The 15,939-nt window shown below is 48.4% G+C and overlaps 1 protein-coding gene across 1 annotated transcript in view; it reads left to right on the top strand.

The window, feature by feature from the left end:
* SORCS3 (sortilin related VPS10 domain containing receptor 3) overlaps positions 1-15,939 on the top strand; it is a 461,180-nt gene that overhangs the window by 321,925 nt on the left and 123,316 nt on the right. Inside the window, exon 6 of the mRNA XM_034776996.1 lies at positions 8,693-8,757. Within this exon, the coding sequence (XP_034632887.1) occupies positions 8,693-8,757 (65 nt within the window). The remainder of the gene's footprint in view (positions 1-8,692; positions 8,758-15,939) is intronic.

Here is a 15,939-nt window from a genome sequence, read left to right as displayed (position 1 = left end):
ACTCTTAACTTGGCATAAACTGGTAATTGAGCGTGATTTGGGGCAAGGAGACACATTGATGCATTTACACTTTCTAGCCCATCTTGCAGCAGAGTAGTTTATTCTCTCTCTTTCGCTTGGTTGCTGGTTAAAGGTCTAAACAATGAAATAATCTATTGTTCTCTTCAGGTTAGTGGCTGAAGCTCAAAGAAACAGCCACCAGAAGAGATGAGTCACAAATCTGGCTTCACATTGCCTCGCTCTGAAATGCATAAATTGAAGTGCGAATTAATTTCCAGCTAGTTAGACATTGTCCCAGGGTGATTCTTTGTGATATTCTGCACCAGGGAATGTGGCAAGCCATCCTTCCTTAATTAATACAATGTACAGCGCTTTATCGGCTTATCTTGCAACGTCATCCTATACATTCCATCTGTGCCAAGTGGCATGCTGACATCCCCTCTTTGGACAATTGAAGCTTTATTTTTATTCCTATACCACGGAACTAATTTATTAAATGATGTTCCCACTCTAAAGCTTTTCAGAGACACCCCGCTCTGTCTTGGACTCTGTTAGTAGCTGGATCAGTGAGCCTTAGCGTATCAGCCATGCCCTATTTGCAATCAGAAAATGTTTCTACAAATGAAGGGAATTAAACACACAGGCAAGGGAGCATCTTTAGATGACTGTAGTCTAAAATGCAATGGATCCAATTTGGAATGCTTCGTGCCAAGCTACAAACCCTGTTGTAGTCAATGAGCTTTCCAAATATTCCTTTGCATGGAGATAGGGTGACCAGATGTCCCGATTTTATAGGGACAGTCCCGATTTTTGGGTGTTTTTCTTATATAGGTTCCTATTACCTCCCACCCCGATTTTTCACACTTGCTGTCTGGTCACCCTACATGGAGAGAAACTTGAGGCTGAGTTGAATCCCTGAATGTAGAGTGAGGACGTAGGGAATTATAGTTATCTACTTAGAGCACACAACATTTGCTGCACTGTTCTAAACTGTTCTGAAACAAGGGTTGCTTATGGTTCCCGAATAGCCAGGGTAGTAATGCTACAGCAATTCCATTTCTACAAGGCCTTTCAAATGAGGATTCCCAAGAGCTTTCCAGTCATTAACTAACTGGGCCTCATAACAGTACATTAAGCATTATCCTCGTTTTAGTGATGGACCAGCTGAGCCACAGAGAGGTGGCCTACAGCTACAGTCCCTCAATAAATCCATGCTGTGGCTGGTAATAGATCCAAAAAATCTGGGCTGGAGCTCTGCTGTGGACTGCAAGGTAAAGTTGGTTGAAAAATGGTATTTTCTCCAAAAAAAAAAAAATCTGTTTTCTTTGAAATTTTCCATGGAAATGTCCATGAAATAAAACAATTTTTTGTTCAATTTTGAAATGGTTTAGTTTGTTTGTCTGTTTCATTTTGGTTTCCAGCAATCCAACCCCCCCCTCAGTTTATGTTGTTTGGGGTTTTTCCCCCAAAGGGAGAGAAAAGGGGCTGGAGGAGAAATGAAGAATGAAAAGCGTTCGTTTTCATTGTTCAAAACTTGAACTGAAACCAGCATTTTTATGTCTTGAAAATTTAGAAGGAAACAAAAATTTCCTGGAAAAATTCCCCTTTTCTTCCTCCAGCCTGAGCCTGAATGTCTCCATCCCATGTAAACATCCCTGTAGCCTGGGACAGCCATGGGTTTTTAATTGCAGTGTAGATATACCTTAAATTAATGGAGATATCCTATCTCCTAGAACTGGAAGGGATCTTGAAAAGTCATTGAGTCCAGCCCCCTGCCTTCACTAGCAGGACCAAGTACTGGTTTTGCCCCAGATCCCTAACTGGCCCCTTTAAGGATTGAATTCACAACCCTGGGTTTAAGTAGGCCAATGCTCAAACCACTGAGATATCCCTCCTCCCTAACCATCTAAGGCTGCCTCGTTCTAGTGGATGAATCCATCTGGGTTGGCTTTTAAATAACCCCCGTCCAACTGCTCCCTCAACAGCTAGGAGCAGCAGACCAAATGGGAGTGAAAGAACAGATTAGCTTGTCCATAAAGTAAGTGGCAGTATTCTGAATTCACACAGGAAGCAGATCTGTCCATTAAGAGTTTGCCATGTTCCCTTAGCACTAGAGCTCATAGAAAAATGAACATTTTTGACAAAAAGGGTCACATTTTTCACAAAAAGCTTTGTTAAAAATTGCCCATTTTTTGGCCAAATATAGAGGTGGTCAGAAAACTTTGATTTTTAGAATTTTTTCAAGGAAAAAGTGACAATTTTTTCACAAAAATCTTTATCTATCTGTGACTGTAATCCATCACTGTAATGTCAGAGGCCCAGGCCCTCAAATGTATTTAAGCTTCTAACTCCCCATGAAAGCAATTGGAGTTGGGTGCCTTCGAGGATCTGGACTGAGCGGTTTCCATGCAAAATTGAAGTGCAATAGCGAAGTCTCTAGTGGATTTTTTATTAGCTCTCATCATAGTTTTAAAATGCTCATGTGTTTGCAGTTCTTACTCCTCACCTGCAATCATCTCAGTCAGTACTACAGCTGGGAAACTGAGGCTACATCTACAAACCTGGTCCTTTAAAATACTTCCTGTGTTGGAGGAAGGGATTTTTCCACTTCCTTTTTTACAAGAACTCAGTGATATCCATCAGAATTCACCCAGTAGGTTAAGAAATATAAATGCAATGTAGGGCAGGAGGAATTTGAAAGGGTGAAGACTGTAATCTATCCCAATGACTGCAGTTGGGAAATAAGCAGCAGGAGCAGATGAATCATTATGAATATTTTCATGCGGTTTCTTAGTCCCCTAATAATAAAGAATTAGGAAACTGAGGAAAAACACATCAGCAGATTTGTTTGGTAAGAACACTTCTCACAGATTTCTTCGAATCGTCTCCAGTCCTTTAAATTGCTGTTTAGTTCCTGTGAAGTACAGTGCCTTTTTCATTAATGCTATGGGGAGCGAAAAACCCAGATTCCTTAGAAGCTTTAAACAAGCGAGCTTGTGTTGGCTCTGTTCAGAAGTGAAAAAATGAGCTGAGTGGAGATACCTGACAACTTCCTGCCTTATCTTGCAGATTTACCGTCCTAGTGATAACTCCTGCAGACGTCCAGAATTGTAGAGTCTTAGAAATTAGAGCTTGAAGAAAACTATAAATCCATTCCCTGGAGACGAATGCAAGATAGTTCCTTAGAGCATGTTCCCCTTTGCTTTTTTTCAAGCTTGATTTGAAATGCGCCAAGTAATGGGGCTTCTGCCATATCCTTTGGGAGACCATAGCACAGTCTCACACTGTTAAGAGAATGTCTCCTGTTATTCAGCCCCAGAGGGCAATGTCCTATTTTCTATAGCCTAGATCCTGTTATGGATCTGACTGAAGTTAATACTAGCAAAACATACAGAGGGTCCAATTTGCCGTTGCCTTGCCACGTACGAAGTTATTTGCACTTATGCAAAACGTGCTACTAAATCAAAATGGTGGCACCGCACATCCACTGTGCAGATGTGTAAATGGTGACCAAAGGTGGTGTGGAGAAAGAGGCCCAGTTTGCGTCAGGGTTGGATGTATAGTTCACCAGCTGGCCAGCAGTAAGATCCGTATAGTCTAACATAGCAGCGTGCTGAGCTGCTCCACCCATGTCGGACTGTGTCCGTGTGTCTGGGCCGTATCTTGGTCGGATTAGACACACACGCTATCTGCCTTGTACCAGCTGTAAAGACCTGAGTGTTTACTCACTTCTGGGGCAGGCTATTATTAAAATTTCAGCAAACGAATTGCCAACATCCATTAATTTGATTGGGATTGACTAAAAAAATGGGATGTGTTTCTCCCCTCCCCCTGCACATTATTGCACTATAAATGTGCGCTCTTCTTTTTCTTTCTAGTCCTAATCTACTGCAAAACATCGTTCTGAGTAGTCCACGCCCATTCCTCCTGGCTCTTTCCATTATTGGTGATTAGTTCCTCCACTCTGACATCTCAGCCTACAATGGCTGGGTTTCTAAGGCTGCCTCTTGTTGAAGTCTCATTCCCATTTTCGCAATTTATTTCTTTTTAGACTAGTGCTGTGCCAAGGAACCCTGATGGTTTGGATACCGGGTAGGTAACTGGCAAAACTCTCACCTGGCACCTGATTCCTAAGCAGGTGGGTCACTGAGGTTTGCTGGCTAGGGCCCCAGTTCCAAGCGCTCATGGCCTGATTTATGGAACTGATGCAGACCGAGGTGAAGTTTGTTTTTGACTCCTGATGAGTTTCTGCTGACCCTGAGATACCAATGAAACTTAAGGGCAGAGCGGACTCCCAGAGACTGCAGCCAGAGGAAATATTCACGCAAACCCCTGCCCAGTGAAAGTGGAGAAATTTGTGCTGCTCTGTGTTAGATCTTTCCTGGTGGATTCAAAAGTGGAAAGGGCATCATTCCAATCTCTCTTCCTCCTCCTTCCATTTGTCTGTGTGACCTACCTTTTAGCTGCCTCTGTGGCTTCCTACCTGAGAAAACATTCTCTGTTGTGACCCTTTTCAGTTAGCTAGCAGGCAAAATAAAGACGATGGGAGGTTGACCTTAAAGAAATTCACCTTGAGCTTCTAAACCCAAAGTTTGCCAGCCAGTGACAAATCCTTTAGCATCTCTAAGTGCTGTGGATCACCTGCGTACAAGGCCCTCTCATGGCATTTTGTGACATGACACATCTGCAGAATAATAACTTTGAAAAGTTTTGGGTTCAGAATGTGGCCGTGTGCTCACCTGACTGGCTAGCCCAACCCCACCGACTACCTAACAGTGTTCTGTGTGCTGCAACTGTAGGAGACCAATGAGGAACTGGATTTCCCACCTGCTTCATTCTCCACCATTAGCAGATGCTGTCCTTTTCTGGAGTCCAGAAGGTATTAGCTATGCGCATGGTTGCTCAACGAAATGTCTCCAAATCTTATTAGTATGGCCAGCGATATAGTAGCTGCACTGTAGCACTGGAAATTGACGAGTCTTGGGTTCTGTTCTTGACTCTGACTCCTTGTATCACTCTAGATAGATCCCTTAGCACTTATGTGCCTCACGTCTGTAAAATGGGTATAACAATACATTCCACATTAATCACTTTCATGGCATTTTGCTTGACGGTCATGTGGCCTTTTAAATAGATGTAGGCCAAGAAGGCAAGTTCTCCTCAGGCACATTTGAGGATTTGGTCCTCTGTTTCTTTGTTCCGTGTGTCATCTATATGACTCGTTTCCCATTCTGGTCTCAGCCATGTTGTACGTGCTCTGAGCACGGTTCATTTGGAAGCTTCTTGGGAGCAGAAGTTTAGAGAAAAGTGTGAAACGAAGAGGTTTAATGGCCGTGGCCCACCCTCGCTCCCTGTCCCTTCAGGTCAGGGTTGAAATGTTAGCAAATAACCTAGTAAATGTGCATCCAAGCACAGTGCTCTGCCCTCTAGATACAGCTAGGGAGATGGCTTCGGGTACTATCAGTCCTTCAGCCGTCAAGAACACTTAATTCATTACCCAAAGGAAACTGCAGGCGAGTGAAGACGCTGGAGCGCCAAGAGCTGTCAGGGCTGAAAAGAAAAAAAAGCAACCGCCATGTCCCTTCTAATGGGATTTTAAGTCAGTTTGAGTTATTAATTGGCTAATAATCCTGAGCCAACTGCAATACTAGCTGTGGGCTCCCAGTTCCGAAGCCTGCGTCTGCAGCGGTCAGGAATGTGACCTTTACCATCACTCCTGGCTGCCGCCTCTTTCCCCAGCTCTTTCTTAGATGGGTTGCGATAAATGAGCAAAGCAGCGTAGGATGACTGGCCCTGGTGGAAGTGCCCTTCTGGGGTTATAGGGCGTGCGGGCATTGCTGGTTCTTCCCCTGTGGCACCAATTCTCTGTGTGCACAAGGCATGGACCGGAGCTGTGCCTAGAGCAGGATGTGGAAACGCTTGCCAGGAATACAAAGGTGGGATGCACTATAATTCTTCCAAGCCAGACACATGCTTTTGAGTTTAATTAACTCCTCCTCCTCCTCTCTGTATACATCTGAAAGGCAGAAGGCCATTGGCTCACGAGCATTGGAAACACTGCCTTGTGGGTCACGCCAGGTTCCATGGAACTACACGGGTAGAAGGTAGGTCAGGGGATATGCAAGACTGTCTTGGCTCTAGTTCACCAGCCCAAGTATGACAGTTAGAGAGAAAAGAAATGGACGATAAGAGAAACAAATAGCTGCCTGCAGATGCTTGTGATGTGGCACTTCTTTCATTGCCAGACCCGTGACAGTAAATCCTCTCCCTCAGACAGACCAGGGCATGGGAGGGGAGTGGGGGAGCCATTCGATACATGCCAACAACGGAAAATGTTGTGATGAACTGGCTAGGGGTATTTGTGGGGGGTTGTGTGTGAGAGAGAGTCTACTGCTCCCTACTGAGTGGAATTAGAACTGCTTGGTGGTGGGTCCTAGGTACTACGTTGTTCTCCGCTCATGGCAATTCCCATCTTGTCAGGAGCTAGTATTTTCGGAGCTGGAGGATGTGGGTTCTATCTCTGCTGTGTCCGTGGAATTCTGAGTGTCCAAGCTACACAGCATGGGTGGCAACTGCCGAGCTCAAGAGTCCATGGGTTTGTGACAAATTTGTTACATTGTTGGCTTAAAGCTTTTCCAAAAACGGAGTGGAGTCCATTCTGTGGAAATACCAGTACTCGTGAACTGACAGCACTGCAGAGCTGTAACAGCTGTCTTGCCATTGGGAACATACACAGGGAAAACAGCGAAATGGTATTGACTCTGTAAACTTTTGCTGCCATCAGCGGTTTTGAGGCAAGAGGAGGACTTGGGTTCGGGGTGGGCGGATAAGGACGATGTATGCCTGGATTTCCCACGGGAGCGCGGCTTTCCTATTCAGTTTTTCTTACCCTCTTGCAGATGCTGGGGGGGAGGGGTCTCACAATTTCTGGGTTGCCTGATGTTGCTTCGGGAGCGTTTTGAGTTTGAAGCGTGGCGTTAAAGGAATGGATGCATAATTAGGAGCTGTGGTACCTACTGCTCTTTTTTGTTGTTCTGAATAGAACCATCAGAGATGTCAAAGCTAATTAAGGAAACAACTAGATCCCATACAATAGCAAATCCAGGGGAGACTGGCATGTTTCAGAAGACTTGTTCTTCTCCGGCACAAGTGTAATTTGCATTAGCAATCCGCTCAGGGCGCTCCCCGGCTGTTGTGGGTATCATCAGTGTTACGTTTTAGGAATGATCAGATTCTACTAATTCAGGTTTTATCCTTTTAAAATACATAACATTCTAGCGAGCCTGCAGAAATCAGTCCTCTGTTTTCTGTATAGAGATCAGAGTCATAGGTTAGCCGGCCCTTTAAAGGGGTGGGGCTCAGCTGCACCTGGGTCAGGCTTAGCCCACCTCTCCAGGTGAAGGGAATGAGTCATGTGGTGGGAGTTGGAGACTCAGAACCAAACCTGTTGGGAGTAAGGGAGGGCAGCCTGAGTTCACTCAGGGAATGTCTCAGAGGAGTAGGAGGCCGCTGTGAACAGAGACTCTGTTCTTATCTCCCAAGCAGAGGGCCTGGAGAATTTAGCAGCCAGGTAAGAAGGCTGGAGTTCAGAGAGGAGGCCAGCCGGGAAGCAGGAAGGTGACAGCTCTCCAGACCTCCCAGGCAGATGGCCAGGGAGAGTGACCCGCAGGGCACAGGAAGCTGTTGGGTCAGAAGCTCTGATAAAGGATTGTTAGCCTGAAGGAAGATCTATTATTAAGGGGAAACTGAGACAGGGCCTGATGCCAGATAAGGTAAATGCTTCTACAATCACTAACACCTTGGGTAAAGGTGTGATGCACAGGTATATTGGGAAGAGCATTACCTCTATTTCCTGGCCATAGTGACATGCCATAGAGAAGGGTTACAGAAGCTTGCTACCCTCTGCCATGTGATGGGGGACTGCATTCACTAACTCCTGCTACAGGAGCTTTTGACCTCCATGCCCCAGATAACATTTGAGAGGTTATTGCAAATCGATGTGAAATTACCGCTTGACTGATATATAGCACAATCGTCCACTCTTGGGGCCAGACCCTCAGCTACTGTAACTCAGCATAGCGCCGCTGAAGTAAACGGAGAGGCGAAAGTCTTACACCAGCTGAGGATCCGGCCCTTCGTTGTCTAGAGGCGTTCGAGTCTTGGGCCCTTCCCTGTGTGAAGTATAGGCTTTGATATAATGGGTCAGAATGAAGGTCCATGCAGGTGGGTGCCCTGGCCTCCAGCGGTAGCCAGCATCCTCCTGCCTCAGAGGAAGGCAAGGGAACCCTAAGGCACGGAACCAATTGTGAGTGCTTTGCATGCCAGAGGAAGGTCCTCTCTGACCTCTGTGGTGATCAGCGCACACTCCAAAGGATGAGAGATGATCGCCCTTTTCTTAGACTCCCAACCCTTGTGCCATCGCTGTTACACTTCTGTTTTTAGCGGAGTAGCTCAGTCGGAGCTAGCGCGGGGGAGTCTCCGTAAGCTGGGAACGACGCCTTCCAGCTCCTGTGCAGACAGACCCAGCGTGGTCACTGCCGCTTGCGGCTTATGTAGAGTCTTCATGTGTTCAATCTACTTGTGCTCCAAGGTGGCCTGTTATAATGGGGCGATGACAGCTGCCTTGGCATTACCCACCCTCTCCACAGCTTTTAATCTCACCGGTCGCCTTCTCTTTCCTTCTCTTCCCCAGGTCCGTAACGGGTTTGGATAAGGAGCCTGACCTTGTGCACATGGAAGCCCGGACAGCTGATGGACGTGAGTGCTTGAGCCCGCTGCTGATAATAAGTGTCATTATCAATTACGGTATATGAATAACATAGGGGAAAATTCACCGGCATCATGCTGGATGGCTTCTTTGCGTCTGCAGAGTGCCACAAAGCAGCTGGACTGTGTCGGTAAATCTGGCTCATAATGGATAACAACATGTTACAAATTGCTTATAATCCTACTTGTCTTTGAGAACTGGATCCCCATATAAATTCACAAAGGAACCTTCCTCCCTCCTTCCCCCTGCCTGCACACAGACAGACAGACAGACAGACAGACAGACACACACACACACACACACACTGTACCTTTCCTGTTTATGCAGTACATGGTGGTGGTGGGCACTTCCTTCCCAACCTCAGCAGCCGCACTGCTGGCACTCTTACTTAAATAGGAAACCAATAATCACTTACTCCTGTCATTGAAATGCAGCCAGCTACTTCTGGGGTGGACTGGATTCACGAGGAATTAATTGCTAACCGGGTGGATAGGATGTTTTGCAAACAAGTAAGGTTCCATTTCCATAGCATTTTTTCTTTCGTAAGGATCTCCCAAATGCTTTACAAAACATGTACCGGAATCACAGTGCTGCAATGCAACCACCTCTGGGGTGGAGCTTGGCAGCTGCTTAACAGCTCAGTGCAATGCTATGCAACAGTAGAATGCTGTGTCCCTTTGGCGGTGTGTGTGTGGGGCATTAGAAATGCAGACTGTATAGGAAGGAGTGTACTACCCCTTTTAGGGACAGCCAGGAGCTCGCAAGCGAAACAGCTTGGGTGTAATCAAAGAGGCTCCATGCGGTGCCCTAGGACTGGCGTGTTTAAACTGGAGCAGGAAGTTGGACTGGGGACTAGACGCTGTGTAGGCTGTAACGGGCCATCCCAGGCTCCAGAGAGTAGCCAGACCACGCTTCGAGACTTTGTTTGTGGACTTTAAGTCTGGGAGCCCTGAATCAGAGTCCTGGGCTTCATGAACTCTTGTTACGTTGCTCCGTTCCTGACACTTTGCTAAAGGGGACAGACTTTTTGTTAGTTTGATGTGACGGAGCAGGGAGCAGGGCAGATTTGACCTGGGAATGTTGCAGGGGGATTGCAGTGAGGAGGGGGGACTTCCCTTGAAGGAAGCTACCTGAGCTGTAACCTGAGCCAGGAACGGGGGTGGGGAGAATTAACACCTTCTGCCCGGGAGACTGAACAAAGGAGAGGAGCAGCAGGAGGAGTTGGGAGTTTAGTTTCGGTTTGGGCTGGGTGGTGCAACGCAGGGAACCCCAAGCTGGGGTCTAAGCTCCCTGAACCTCCCAGAGGGACCTAATTGAGGGGGTCTGGTCGTACCTACACGCTCTGCTTGAGACTGTGTTCCTGTCCTTAAATAAACCTTCTGCTTTACTGGCTGGTTGAGAGTCGCAGTGAATCTCGGGAAGAGGGGTGCAGGGCCCTGACTCCCCCACACTCCGCAACAGTTTGGTTTTGGCTTCCTCTGGTCCAGATACTTTTATAGTCAACTTACTGACACCTCAACTGGGGAAATGACGATGGACAGATCAGCAGTGCCCCAGGCCACAAGGGGGCACGTGGGGACAGCGCACACCTTTTACAGCAATTACCGTGGGGTGGTGGATGCGGAATTCAGCCCCTGAGGTTCACTCAGGGAAGGTTCCTCTGGAAGTGGTCGATTTGGGCAGGTTTTTTGGGGGGGAAGTGGGGGTTACATTTTGTTGGATGCAGACCCTGTTACGTTTGAATGTGCTGCACTACGGGCCTCCTGCTGTTTAAATCTAGTGTGATTTCCTTTAAGCGCCACTTCTTCTGAGACTTTCCGCTGGCGTCACTCTGCCCTTCAGCAGGGAGATCGGTACCATCCCCTTCTGAATAAATCACCAGGCAATAAAAGCTCCACATTAACAATACAGTAAAATGGGGCAGCAGGCTGGTGGAGCAGCCAGGTTCTCTTTTGTGCATTTTCTATTGTGTGTGTTTGGGGTGGGGCTCAAACTGCTGATGGAGCCTGGATTCAAACTCACTCTAAGCTTGCTCACAGCTATGTGGACACCGCATGTTGGGGAAGTAGGTGTCCTCGTGTCTCTGTTGCGTTGTGTTGTAGACTGAGCTCTTCCTCCAGGTCTTGCTTGCTTGCTTTATTTGTACTGTAGAAATTCAGCATTTTGAGCTTGGCCGTCGATGGTACCGAATACTCTCCAGCGAGACAGGCTTGAACAGTAGAGCCAGCAAAATGCAATCCGCAGTCCCCAAGGACTGCAGGCGTTATCAGGAGATAATGGATTATGATGGGAGTTCTTTCTGTGGGTCCCAGTGGGGGATGGTGCGTAAGGCTATCCAAAGCCGCGTTCTCCCCCAGCAGAGCCCGTTACAAAGGCGGATGTGTTGTTATAAGTGCGATTTTTAACGTTCGCTTATGTGTTTAATAGCCATTGACTTCCCAGTGATGGCACTCCAGGGAAACAATACAATCCCCATCTAGAGTACATGGCAGACCCTCTGCTGGTGTGAGCTGGCTTAGCTCCACTTATCCTGGAATTTCTGGGTGACATTCCCTATCCAGCCAGATGCAGAAGGCAGGTTAGGTGATCCCAGTGTTCCCTTCTGCGAAGACAGTGGAGCTACACTGATTTGCACCAGGTGCCGATCCGATGCTAGAGCTACAACCGAGTGAGTGAAAATAGAGTTGTGTCCTGACCCATCTACAGCCTGGTTAAATGTGTAATGTGGACTGGATGGTTGTAGGAACGTGGCTAAGATCTCCTGCATTCTGCCCATGGAAATGAGACATGGGACGTCTGCTGAGGACAGTGTTATGATGGAGATGAGAGATATAGGGTCTGTCTATGTTTCTGCCACTGATCTGCTGTGTGACCTGGGTCAAGACATCTTCCTGCTCTTTCCCCTCCCACCTTTTGTCTCTCTTATCTATGTAAAGCAGGGGCAGGCAAACTTTTTGGCCCGAGGGCCACATCGGGTTTCATAAATTGTATGGAGGGCCAGTTAGGGGAGGGGGTTGTGGCCCGGCCCCCCACCTCCTATCTCCCCCCCCTTCCCCCAGGACTCCTGCCTCACCCAAGCCCCCCTGTTTCCTGACAGCCCCTCTGGGACCCCTGCCCCATCCACACACCCCCGCTCCCTGTCCCCTGACTGCCCCCAGACCCCCGCCGCCCCATCCAACCCCCCCTCCTTCCTGACTGCCCCCCGGGACCCCTGCCCCCATTCAACCCCGTTTCTCCCCTGACCGCCATCCACACACCCGCCCCCTGACCACCACCCCGAACTCCCCTGCCCTCTATCCAACCCTCCCTGCTCCCTTACCGCGCTGCCTGGAGCACCGGTGGCTGGCAGCGCTACAGCCACGCTGCCTAGCTGGAGCCAGGCCACGCCACCGCCGCGCAGCACAGAGCACCGGGTCAGGCCGGGCTCTGCAGCTGCGCTGCCCCAGGAGCTCACAGCCCCGTCACGCACAGCATTGCGCCAGCGGCATAGTGAGCGAGCTGAGGCTGCAGGGGTGGGGGGAACGGAAAGCAGGGGAGGGGCCGGGGGCTAGCCTCCCAGGCCAGGAGCTCAGGGGCCGGTCAGGACAGTCCCCTGGGCTGGATGTGGACCGTGGGCCATAGTTTGCCCACCTCTGATGTAAAGCGTCAGACCTGTGAGACAGGAATTGTCCAGCCTCTGTAAATGTTGATGAGGTTCTGTGAATGATGGGCCTGGTTGACTCCAAGCCTTTCCACCTCTAGAGCACCGTGCAAGAACGCTTTCTCTGGGGAGGACATTGTATAGCTTCTTGTAGATGCAGAGTGGGTCAGGGATCCTCTTCTGAGAGACAAACCCATAGGAGATATTATGTGTATTACCATAGTACCCAGGCGTCCAAGTCCTGGATCGGGATCTCTTTGTGCCAGGCGCTGTACAAACACAGACTGAAAAGGCAGTCCCTGCCCCAAGAAACTTAAGCAGGGTGAGGGGATGAGTTTTGGTGAGATCTCCTTGCTGTACTTCTGTGTAGAGCACCCCAGTTCTGCTAGACAGACTCCTTGATGAAATCAGGGCCTGATGAAATTCATGCTAGGGTGGGTGTGGAACAAGCTGAAACAATCTCAGAACCATTAGCAATTAGCATGGAGGACGGGTGAGGTCGCAGAGAACTGGGGAAGGGCAAACATGGTACCTATCTTAAAAATGGGGGAACAAAGAGGACCCAGGGAATTATAGACCAGCCCATCTAACTTTGTACCAGGAAAGATACTGGAACAAATTATTAAACAATCAATTTGTAAGCACCTCGAGGATAATAGGATTATAAATAAGAGCCAACATGGAATTGTCAAGAACTAATCGTGCCAAAGAATCCTAATTTTCTTCTTTGGCATGAGCTACTGGTCTAGTGGGTAGGGGGAAGAAGTGAACTTGATATATCTTGATTTCACTCAGGCTTTTCACATAGTCCCACATGACGTTCTTATAAGCAAACTAGGAAAATGTGGTCTAGATGAAATGACTGTGAGGTGGGTGCAGATGTGTTTGAAAAACCCTGCTCAGAGAGTAGTTGTCAATGGTTTGCTGTTAAACTGGGGGGATGTACACCTCTACCCCGATAACACGAATTCAGATATAATGCGGTAAAGCAGTGCTCCGGGGGTGGGGCTGTGCACTCCGGCGGATCAAAGCAAGTTCGATATAATGCGGTTTCACCTATAACGCGGTAAGATTTTTTGGCTCCCAAAGGCAGCGTTATATTGGGGTAGAGGTGTATTTACTGGGATCCTGCAGGGGTCTGTCCTTGGTCTAGCGCTATTCGGTATTTTCATTCATGACTTGGTAAATGGAGTGGAGAGTATGTGTATGAAATTTGCCAATTACATTAAATTGGGTGGGGTTTGTTAGCACTTTGGAGACAGGATTAGAATTCAGAGCGGCTTGGCAAATTGGAGAATTGGTCATCAAGATTGAATTCAATAAAGACACGTGCAAAGTACTACACACAGGAAGGAAGAATCAAATGCACAGCTACAAAATGGGGAATAAGTGGCTGGGCGGCAGCGCTGCTGAAAAGGATCTGGGGGTCATAGAATCATAGAATATCAGGGTTGGAAGAGACCTCAGGAGATCATCTAGTCCAACCCCCTGCTCAAAGCAGGACCAACCCTCAACTAAATCATCCCAATCAGGGCTTTGTCAAACCTGACCTTAAAAACCTCTAAGGAAGGAAATTCCACCACCTCCCTAGGTAATCCATTCCAGTGCTTCACCACCCTCCTAGTGAAAAAGTTCTTCCTAATATCCAACCTAAACCTCCCCCACTGCAACTTGAGACCATTACTCCTTGTTCTGTCATCTTCCACCACTGAGAACAGTCTAGATCCATCCTCTTTGGAACCCCCTTTCAGGTAGTTGAACGCAGCTATCAAATCCCACCTCATTCTTCTCTTCTGCAGACTAAACAATCCCAGTTCCCTCAGCCTCTTCTCATAAGTCATGTGCTCCAGCCCCCTAATCATCTCCGTTGCTCTCCGGTGGACTGTCTCCAATTTTTCCACATCCTTCTTGTAATGTGGGGCCCAAAACTGGACAGAGTATTCCAGATGAGGCCTCACCAATGTCGAATAGAGGGGAATGACCACGTCCCTCAATGTGCTGGCAATGCTCCTACTTATACGGCCCAAAATGCCATTTGCCTTCTTGGCAACAAGGGCACACTGTTGACTCATATCCAGCTTCTCGTCCACTGTAACCCCTAGGTCCTTTTCTGCAGAACTGCTGCCTAGCCACTCGGTTCCTAGTCTGTAGCAGTGCATGGGTGATCACAAACTGAATATGAGTCAACAATGCGATTGTGCTGCGGTGTCCACTCCACACAAGCCCTGACCGGGTTCATGGGGGCCAGAAGGGGCCAATTAACCTTATATGCGGCACCTGGAGGGAAGCCAGGGATTGGTAAATACTAATGGCAGATGAAGCCCAGCTGGGGGAAGAATTGGGGTAGGAGTATAAGACAGGAAGTGAGAGCAGGAAGAGGCTGCAGGGAGCGGGTCTGCAGTCAGTCCCTAGAGAAAAAGAGCATTGGCCGGGGACAAAGAGGAAGAGTGGGAAAGAGCTAAGGGAAGAGTGGGCCCTGGGGTCCTGCCCTGAGCTATGGAGTCTTACAAAAGGCTGAGAGAGGTGAAGTAGCCACAGGGAGCAGAGGATGCTCCAGTGGTAAAACCCAGAAATAGGCAAAGAGATAGAGGGGTGTGGTAGGAAGGAGCTCAGAGAAACAGCAAGAAGGTCTGAGACTGAGCAGACCTAGGCTGCTAGCCATAGGGTCTCTGGGGTTGAATCTGGAGTAGCTGGTGGGGCTGGGTTCCCTTAGCAGCCACTGGCAAGGTTGCACAGGACCTGGAGTTGGAACCAAAGATTGCCTGAGATCACATACGGACAGCTTGTCCAGTGAGGGTAAATGGTGGCCTGGCTGGAGGCCAAGGGACCAGAAGAAAGACTATCACAGAGCAAGCAATAGGCAGCAAGGGGCACCCGATGCAGCAAGAGCTATGTTTTCAGACCTAGACACGAGGTGGGGCACTAGCAGAGAATGAGACCCCTGTTACAATTATATGGTTGCAAAAAAGGGCTAATATCATTCTGGGTGTATTAACACGAGTGGGGCAACCAGGCAGCACACAAGGGCAGGTCTGCTGCACCAGCCTTGAAGAGGATGCAGTATACTTCCCTCTGTGTCCAGCCAAGTCTTCTGTCTCCTAGGGAGAGCCATATCCTTGACCTCCCCGGGCCCCTCTCTTCCCTCAGGAAGTGCTCAGTCTCAGAGGGAGCAGGGACTCAGATCTTCATTGGGATGCTAGTTATCCCCAGTATAGAGCATAGAGAGAGAGAGAGAGGGTCCAGCCCTTGCTTTGCAAGGTCTGGCCCATTATTCTGGCAATGGCCCTGCTGAGCCAATGGGGCCCTGCTGGGGAAATGTATTGTGGGTGCATTGCCTACATTCAAAAAAGCAGGGACCAGTCAGCTGTCCCAATAGCATAAGGGTTTCTAACCAGCTGCCGGAGTACAGTGCATGGTGGCACTTTGTAGACCCCGCACAAACTATTCAGTGCTGCCCCTGTGGGCTCCCCTTTCTGGTGGGCTGGCTTTGGACTGGTAATATCTTCTTTAGTGCAGCAAGTCTGCTGCCTTC

Source organism: Trachemys scripta, chromosome 7 (assembly GCF_013100865.1).
Source record: "Trachemys scripta elegans isolate TJP31775 chromosome 7, CAS_Tse_1.0, whole genome shotgun sequence".
Lineage (NCBI taxonomy): Eukaryota > Metazoa > Chordata > Testudines > Emydidae > Trachemys > Trachemys scripta.
Note: the sequence above shows the minus strand (reverse complement) of the source record. Positions and strands in the feature narration are given on the sequence as shown.